The 9,491-nt window shown below is 37.6% G+C and overlaps 1 protein-coding gene across 5 annotated transcripts; it reads left to right on the top strand.

Annotated features, from left to right (window-relative positions):
• Positions 1 to 230: 230 nt before the first annotated feature.
• LOC139973536 (DGAT1/2-independent enzyme synthesizing storage lipids-like) lies at positions 231 to 7,709 on the top strand. Of its 5 annotated transcripts, none has more exons than XM_071980288.1 (7): positions 231 to 251; positions 3,643 to 4,062; positions 4,280 to 4,447; positions 5,222 to 5,415; positions 5,759 to 5,898; positions 6,566 to 6,629; positions 7,212 to 7,709. In XM_071980288.1, the coding sequence occupies exons 2-7, from the start codon at positions 3,648 to 3,650 to the stop codon at positions 7,296 to 7,298; spliced, it is 1,068 nt and encodes a 355-aa protein (XP_071836389.1). In that variant the 5' UTR covers positions 231 to 251; positions 3,643 to 3,647; the 3' UTR covers positions 7,299 to 7,709. The 5 variants fall into 5 exon arrangements, with proteins under 5 accessions (XP_071836389.1, XP_071836388.1, XP_071836386.1 ...); XM_071980287.1 differs by lacking the exon at positions 231 to 251 and adding an exon at positions 2,513 to 2,638; XM_071980285.1 differs by lacking the exon at positions 231 to 251 and adding an exon at positions 2,665 to 2,873.
• Positions 7,710 to 9,491: the final 1,782 nt, after the last annotated feature.

Genomic DNA, 9,491 nt, shown 5'->3' with positions numbered 1-9,491 from the left:
AAATTGTATGTATTTCAATGTGTCTATTGGCATCGTGTGTCCAGCTGTTAGACACGCGATATGCAGAGGGACGAATATCGCGGCCACCCTTGATTAAGGTAACCAGGGGCGAAGACTTCATGTTAGCTTAGCTGAGAGCTTTCAGCTGAGCTATAGCGATCGTGAGATTCTACTGAAATTCTGTAACCGTTTCACCACCGTGTTTGAATGGATGCCTATCGTCATTTTTCATTCGATGTAGCTGAAATTTCGTGAGTGGTTTGTGTGAATTAAGTTATATATATATGAAGGTCATTGATCAAGGTCATTAGAGGTCATTTTCTGAAAATGTAAAAAATTCTATATCCTTGCATCGGAAGAGCGTTTGTCCAAAAGTACTGAAATGTTGTGGATATATAACGTTTGAATGGCAGTGAACCAAAGTTGCTCAGGACAAATATTTTGTCATCATGTGACGGTCCAAAACAGAGCTTTCTGTAGAGTTTTCAGTTATGATGAAAAGTAGACCACAGATCATATGCAACGATCATGATATTTGGTTTTCAAAACCTCTTAGTACCCAGCAAACACAAAACGTTATCATTTTTAAAAGAGCCTCTAAAATATGTTTTTATAACGTTAAACGTGGTGCTATAAAAACGTCGGCTAACCTTTTTGCGAGATATTAAGGTTATATTAATGTTTAAACTAAAAAATGTTTTGAAATAATAGCCTGAAAACCTTTTCGTGATATTATTTATTACACCACAAATAACGTTATCAAAACAAAAGACAAAAAACGTTTTTGTGTTTGCTGAGTAGGCTATTCATGGCCAGCCTAGTATATGCGTTTTGATGTGAGTATCAAAATGTCTTCCATCTTACTTTTCCCGTCTTATTCAAGTCAAATATACTTGATATCCAGGCTTCCTATCAAGTTCGATGCCATTCATCTCTACTATAGCGGAAATAATTGGCAGATTTGCAGTACAATTTGCGTGTATAATAGATGTGAGAATGACCTAGTTGTTGGAGCCCTGGACCCTGCTGATTTATTAAAATATTAATTCCTTGCTCTCTCGTAGCGCAACTGTCGATGCGAGAGATTCTGAAAGAGGAATTCAATTTCTCTGGAATGTATGGATAATCCTTAAGTGGGGGTCCAGGGACAAATAACAAGGAAGCTGCAACCTGTTTTTAGATACTTCTTGCATGTGTTCACTCTTAGCAAGTTTAAAGCACAAATTAATATTAGAGATCTGTAAGCATTTGGGGCCACTGCATGATAAGGTTAATTGCGCACCCGCTTTGAACCGCACACAAAATCGAGAGTTCAGTACGCTGTAGACCTTATTTAAATTATAGCATTCATCAGAATGCACCTTTTAGCGTCTGGAGAGTCCCTGCAGGCCCTTCTCAAATCACTCATTCGCAGGCGCGGCGGAACGGAAAAATTATTGGGGGGCTAATGTGTGGAGACTATCTAAGCGGAGCGCCACCATTGGTTGGCGCGGAGCGTAGAAGAAAATTTTGGGTTTTTTCAAACCCCCAGATGGCCGGAAACGGCACTTCCCGAGTGTTTTATGCTTCGAATACCTAGCCCTAAAATATGGGTCTCAAGCCTGCAATTTCTCAGATTACACGTAAAAGTCTGTAAAAACATTGTTATTTGTATATCCGATGGTGTTTTAAGAGAGTAGCTATTACTCGTAGTGTTCTCGCAAAGACGTTTTTTGAGTGTAGTAAGGGCAGTGGCGGAGCTAGGGGTATTGGTCGGGGGGGGGCAAGAATGGTCTGTAGGGGCACTTTCGACACTATCTAAGCGGAGCGCCACCACAGGTTGGCGCGGAGCGTACAGAAATTTTTTGAGTAAAGATACTCCCTAGATTGCAGGAAATGACCCTCTCCGGGCCTTGCTAATTTGCAGATAAACGGAGAATAAATAGGTGTCGTGGCCATTTTGTCGGAAAATTACACCAACAGAATATGACAAATGTCAATAGATAGATGAGAGCGCAATAAAATAGTCAATAATCGCGAATAAGTTAAAAGTAGTGAAAAGCTGAAAAGGGCACCAGCAGTCTATTTGAGTCCGTCAGGGGGTGGGGGCATCCGCCCCTGACTGTATGGACGCTTCGCCACTGAGTAAGGAGATGTTGGAGAACTGGCTGAAATGAGGCAAGTCATTGGCCTAAGACGAAGTTGTGTTGAGCTTACCGGTACTCACACTCACTGCTACCACTTTTCACGGGGCGTGAAGAAGCGGTTGGGGTGACAATGTGGTCTATAGCCAGGGGACGGGCCGAGGGTCCCCCAGCATTTACTAAAATTATTACACCTGTATAGTATACGTGTGCATCGGACAGATCGACAAGTATGCATTGAAAAATGGGCAGATGCACGTTTCGGAGCCTTGGTAAATATTGGGGGGGCTTATCATGCATTTGCCCCCTCAACTTTTTTATTGGGGGGGGCTGAGCCCCCCCAAGCCCCCCCGGTTCCGCCGCCACTGCTCATTCGCCTTTGACCCTTCCTTCTAGCTGTTCTACAGTACCCCTACCTACATCAGTCATGGGAGTTGAGACCGTTTTTTTTAATGTTCATCTGTTAGAAATTGAAATAAACAAAGTTTTGGGAGTTGTATGAAAGCGACATAAATGTGAGGCTACACTTCTTGTCTACCTGTTGTCCGATCTACTCTGCAGTATACCAGGGAGTTGTTCCATAACAACTCCCTGTTATAAGTGCCTTGAAATTTCTGCAGAAGCTTTCGCGCAGACTATCTTGTATGCCTGAATTCTTATGGAAGGTCGCCAAACACCTACTCTTCAATCACGCTTGTCTAGACGAACCGTAGTTTTGACGAAACGTGCAATTTTATTTATCACTAGAAAGTAATTGTTAAATTCTTTGGTTTGGACAGAAATGCCAATTGTTCTTGTTAAATATATAGGGTAGAACGTTAGAGTAGCTTACCTGTATCCACAAGTATTGCAACATATATGCTAGGTAGGCCTAGTCTGTACAATAGCTACTATAGTATTATAGTGTATTGTTTAGTTAGGCCTATGTTCGACCTGGCTGCGTAAATTTGTTTCCCAGGAAGAATAATGGTAATATTGTATATATGGGCAGGATTTATATATTTTGACATGGTAAATCATGTTAACTTATCTAGGCTAGTCACGATTTGTTTTGTCGGATCATAGGTCAATGAAATGTACTGTACACTGACTGGACTGAGCTGAGACTGAGTGAAACATTTGTAACTAGGTAGGCTAATTGTGCAGCTTTTATGTATAGAAAGTTCGTGCGTACGTTGGTATGGTAGTATATCAAAAGTGAACATGGTTGTAAGGTGTGTAGAGTTGGTGGTAGACTTTAGACTGGAGAGGAATAGGCTCTTAAGTGTGTAATCCATATATCAAACCATGTAAGACTACACTTACCACTCAGTTCAGCTGTACTGAGTAGTTAGTGTACAGTCCAACATACCAACCTATTGTTAGGTCTTATCTAAAGTCTAGACACTAGATAAGACCTAACAATAGGCTCAGCATCAGAATGCTCAATTCATTGAATAATAATACTATGATAATCGAAGTAAGGTTATGCTGTTTATGAAAGAAGTAACTTTTTATTTTACTATTTTAACAATAACAGATTTCATGAACTACACATCCTTGGTAGAGGTTCTTGGGTGGATCTCAGATGAAGTCCAGGGCCATGTACAACCCTACCTCCAAGATGTTTGGGAGATTGCAGCCCCATATCTGCTCTTACTTTATGATCATCTCGTGACCATTCTCCTGGTTATTGGAATTAACTTGCCAGGGATTTTGTCTGAAATTGATTTAGATGTCATTTCATGGTGCTTTTGGCTTTTCTTACCAGTGTTAGTGGTGTTCATACTACCATGCATGATTTTGTTAATGTTGTACGGAACCATTCTGTTCCTGCATTTATACAAAGCCAGACATTCTCTGAAAGATGCATACACAAGAAGTCTTTGGGATGGTGCAAGACTAACAGTGGCAACGTTTTGGGAGGGTCATGGCAAGATCTGGCATGGTGAGAATTACAGTAAGAACAATAAATAACTAGAAATTAATTGAAGCAATATTGCACATGTATGGTGAACAGTAAGCCAACGGAAACATTTCTTTGTTTTCAGTGTGGCAGGTTACTTCATCCTTTAATTATATAATTTAGATTACAACATTTATTGAGTGATTATGTGTGGGAAAACCTTCAAATTCCTGACTTCGTGAACACTTTCATGAATATTTTTCTTTCGCAGGATACGAGATCCATGGGTTGGAAAACTTTCCGTCAGAGGGCCCTGCTGTGTTTTGTTACTACCACGGTGCCATACCTGTTGATTTTTACTACATGATGGCATCAATCTTCATTAAGAAAGGACGGGCAATGGTAGTCATAGGAGATAGATTTATGTATTACATCCCAGGTAATTGTGGAGTAATCAAAACATATTGTGTCAATACTGATTCCCATTTTAGTTGCGTGCACTTTTCAAGTTTGTAGTCATTTCATGCCTTTCTATTGAATTCAACAAACATCAATATTCTGGCTTTCCTTTATGATTTCAAATTGCCATCATAAGTTTCTTTCTAAATGTACAGTAGGACCAATGCTGTTTGCCATTTAGATTGCTTGTTCTGTATCTCCCGAAATATTAGAAAGGATGGTTACTCTCACAGGTAAATTATGGCACCTCCTTTACTGCAAAATTTTGAATGTATTTCTTTTGTGAGACATTTGATGGTGTTATTTTAGCCTTCCATAATGGCAGCCATATGGAGGATTAAAAGTCAATAAATACTCTTGGTACCTGTAAGAGCATCCACATTGGTTGCTCAGACTGAAATGGACTAGGTTTCTATCCACTCAGTGATTCATGTAAAAACTTGTAGATGATGGTTGTAGATGCATCCTTTATTCCAGTTATATAAAGCACATGTATGTAGAAAACCATTAGCTTTCATCTACCTACAACACATAACACTCTGCCCTGCACTGAAACCCATCCTCTGTCCATTTCAATATAGGGTCAAAGTGATGGACATGTTGTGAAAACTTAAAAAATATTTGGCCACCATCACACGTAACATTAAATAATACTTGATACATGTTCAGTTTCTACACGTACCATTGAAGGGAGCTTGATAGATTGTCAGTTTATATGTTTATAAAAGTACCATTGAACTGTTTCATTCAACAGGCTTCAAACTTCTCCTTCAAGTCTTTAATGTAACATCAGGAACCATTGAAGAGTGCACAGAGTTTCTTCAAGAGGGCAATGTGGTGGCGGTAGCACCAGGAGGCGTAAGAGAGGCTTTCTTCAGTGACTCCAACTATCACTTAATCTGGGGTAACAGGGTTGGTTTTGCAAAATGTGCAATCGAGGCTAAAGTGGTGAGTGTGCTCAGTTATCATTCAAATTCATCCAGCCAATCAAATATTCAAGAAATTGTTTAAACATTGTTGGTTAATATAAACAAATCTTTGTAGCTTGTGGTAATAGTAACATTCACACATGCAGTGCTCCTGGCAAAGGAGAGTGGGGAGAATTAGGGAGTGCATAGTGTGAGCATGCCCCTGGCAGCTATAATGATAAGGGTCTAGCAGGTCTTAATTTTGTTAAGTTAATTATGTAACCCATGGCATAAAGTGGTTAAATGTATTCAATTATTACTCTACAAATGCAACACTAATGGATAATAATTGACAGAGTTAAAGCCATTTTGTTTATTTACAGCCTATCATTCCAGTGTTTACACAGAATTGCAGAGAAGGCTTTCGGTCTCTGGGATTATTTAAACCGTTCTTTGCGTGGCTCTACGAGAAGACACGACTACCAGTGGTTCCAATCTACGGAGGCTTTCCAGTCAAGTGGAGGTATAAATCAGTGTTTAAGATTTACATCAGAGCTTTGAAGCCTGGTACGATGTTACTAAGTCTCTACTAAAACTCAACTAACACACATTTCAAACTTAGTTGGTTGACTCTCAGGCAGTAAAATTGTCACAGTATCCTATTTCCAATGTCTTGGAACAATATTAGCAGGTTTAATTTTGAGGAGAGTACTGATGTAGCTTTAGTATTAAAGGATGAGGAACAAAGATAATTTGAGTTGCTGTAGACCATTATAAATCACTTCTATCAGTCCAGGTTCTATTTCTATACCACTTTTAATTTTTGACAATTAACCTATAAACAGTTGAGTTTCATCAGTGAAAGTGACTGGACCTTGTAGTCTAATAGTTACACAGACCATTAGATCAGTTCTTCAGAGGAAGACAAATAAGAACGGGAGATTATTGCAAGCCATTAATAAATATATTCAGTTCAAAAGATGTAGGTTGGTTGCAAGGCCTCCACTGGCTTGTATTAAGCTGTTTTAGTAAAGGGTTTGAACAGATGTTAAAACATAAAGAAAACAGTATTAATTAACACTTGGAGGCCTGCTAACTTTGCCTATCTGTTGTAGTTGGTGTATCTGTAGCTTGAATAGTCTTTTGACTGGATGCATGCCTGTAAGCATCTCACACTATTCTCCTTTCAGAACTTATATAGGGAAACCAATTCCATACCAAGAGGGAATCAGTGCTAAACAGTTAACATCACAGGTAACTTTTTTCCTAAGGAGTGAAAACTTACGTGAAAGTGGAATTCCACATTTCTTGCCTTCTGACATTATTTGACTACTGCTTTTAAAAATGACTGAATTTAGGATAAATTATGTATCCCTCTACCCACCAATTGTACACATAATTCCTCTGCTGGGGTAAAGCTAAATCGCAAAAGCTCACCCCTTGCATGTGCTATTGGAAAAAGAGAGCTTTTATTTCAGAATTAAAAAAAAAAACTAAACAAAACCATTTAAAATTGAACATTGTCATTTATAAGCAAGAATGGTGTTTGAGTTTGGAGTCATTGTATTATAATATGATGTAAGGGTATTAAGTACTTGTTCCTTGTTTGTTGATCCTCAGCTGCACATTCCACAATAATCTAAGTATTTCAACTGTCTAGCTCTCAGCACCAACTACTGTTTTTCTATTTGCTCTGGTAGAACATTTAATGAGAACAGTTGATCTACAGTGTCTTTATTTGTTTAATCCTTCCCAACAGGGTTTGGCACAAAATTGCTTTAAGTGGAATATTTTGCTTTACATATAATGCATACTGCCTCATTCTTGTTTCCACAGACCAAGGAGGGAATAGAACTTTTAATCAAGAAACATCAGAAAATTCCAGGAAATATTCTTAATGCCTTTTTGGAGAGGTTTTTATGACATTCACTGTGAGACTTCCAAGGGGTTGTCTCTTAAGATGTTCATTTACTCTGTAGTTGGAAGGATGACTTACAGCTGACAGTTAGTGTTGGTTTGTTAAATTCATATTCAACTTTAACCTTGAAAAATAGGTTACTTTTCTATGTCATTCCTGGTTTTCAAGATTTTAAATCTTGTAGCTCAAACAACTGGCGGCTAAGGATGACGTGATTTCTAACACTGAAAAAGTGTGGAAAGTTCTCAGAGGAGACATTTAACTTTCACTAATGGGAGTTGTCTATAACATATCCAATATAAATTTGTGCACTAAGTCATCCTTTTAAGCAATTAAGCTTGTCTTAAATAGCCAGGTTGACACATAGCCAGGTTGACACATAGTCATGTTGACACATAGTCAGGTTGATACATAGTCAGGTCGACACAAAGTCAGGTTGACACATAGTCTGCACCTTCTAGAGGAAAATTGAAGTTACAAGATCCAAACTGTTTAAAAGAAACTGATTGGCCCAACTACAGTCTTCACTCAGAGAAGACATCATGGAATCATATGTGATATCATATAGGGACTACAACATGCCATTGTTCTTGTTTGGTTTTCAAACTTGAAACAAATCTGTCCCTTAGAGCACAACAGATAGATTACCACAGCAAGGGATGATTCACACATTGTATTAGTATGTGTATAGGAATTTTTGTAATGTGAGCATGTTGCAATATTGGAAATTACTTAAATCATGAATTGCAGTTGGGACACCCGGCCATGATTGCACGAAGGGAAAAACAAATTGTTCACTTAAAGCCTAGCATAACCAGGCAAAGAAAAGAATTACAGTCTTTGTCTTATTAGTTAAATCAACCCACATACAGTGCTCATCCTATAACTTAAAGAACATCTGTGTGATGCATTAAACTAATAGAAAAAGGACTCACACAGGTTTAGGTGACAAATGAAACAAAGAGTTAAGAAAATATGTCCATGGTTATCGTGGATTGCACATTTATGAAAACAGTGAAATAGACTAGAATATAGACTTAGTTCCTGTAGCTTGTGGCACTACTACTGGCAACATTGCAAAGTAACATGCGAGAAAACTAATCTTAAAATGTTGAAACATGCAACAAATTAGTGTTTTCAATGTTAGTAAATTAATCAGAGGTTTTACTACGAGGACAAGTTCATATAAAGGAATGAAATTAGGAGGCTTGCATAGGTTATAGTTTGGTAGCAGTATGCAAAGTGTTTGCAAAGATTGGTTACAAGTTCAGTGTGCAATGTGTGCATCTATATATACCTACTATTGACCTACTATTTACTGCGAGTAAGCTTTAAGTTAAGATTGTAACTTGTTATATGGTAAGTTTTTCCATATAATTATGGAATTATGGCCTATGCCATGGATCCATTAAATAGACATACTTTACAACTCACAAATGATAAGTGTCACATGTTACAACTCTGTTTGGTTCAGAAGCCAAATAATGATAACAGTGTCACATGTTACTACTGTGTTACTTGGTTCAGGAGTCAAATATTTGGTGCAATATTCATTTGGTACCATATTCATTTGGTACAGTTTGGTGTGTTATTATGTCTGTGTGTGTCTAGATTTTCAGATCAACTCCTCTTTATGTTTTCTATTAAAGTACTTGAATTAATTATTAATATCACAATTCATAAAATGTTAATAAAATAATACTATTGTTTGTAAATATTATTTATTATTAATGACAAATAATATCAAATTATATAAAATATATACATATATACCGGGATTCAAACTTGGGCCTCCCGCTTTATATGCCGACACTATATGTATATACATGTGTGTGTGAAGTTAATAATATATTGTCAACATTTAAGTTCACCAATAATAAAATGCTGCTTTTTCATTTGTTTGCCTTTAAGAGGTTATAACTCACGAACAATTATCTGAAGATTTATGAACTGATTTCATTTTGTATTTAGTCATGATTATTAGTATTTTAAATTGTTTCCTGATGTACATTATTTTTTGACTGCTTTGAGTATGTTTACTTGAAACAGTTTACCACAGATGGTCTTAGTGTCAAAGTCAATTTATTTAAACACTGTGCTGCTATTTGCTTCACTGTTGTCTGCAATGTAGTAAAGCTGTGCATGTTGTTTTCTCAGGACTCCACCATGAATGCTCAAAGGTGATAAGGAAACTCACT

This window comes from Apostichopus japonicus, chromosome 9 (genome assembly GCF_037975245.1).
Source record: "Apostichopus japonicus isolate 1M-3 chromosome 9, ASM3797524v1, whole genome shotgun sequence".
NCBI classification, from domain to species: Eukaryota; Metazoa; Echinodermata; class Holothuroidea; order Aspidochirotida; family Stichopodidae; genus Apostichopus; species Apostichopus japonicus.
The sequence above is the reverse complement of the archived record's forward strand: the minus strand, read 5'-3'. Positions and strand labels throughout refer to the sequence as shown.

Excerpts from the sequence above, each read along its gene's own strand:
- LOC139973536 (XM_071980288.1), top strand. The coding sequence starts at position 3,648 with ATGAACTACACATCCTTGGTAGAGGTTCTTGGGTGGATCTCAGATGAA. Across the intron at positions 4,448-5,221 it reads ATTTATGTATTACATCCCAG|GCTTCAAACTTCTCCTTCAA; the intron begins GTAATTGTGGAG and ends TTCATTCAACAG. Across the intron at positions 5,899-6,565 it reads GGCTTTCCAGTCAAGTGGAG|AACTTATATAGGGAAACCAA; the intron begins GTATAAATCAGT and ends TTCTCCTTTCAG.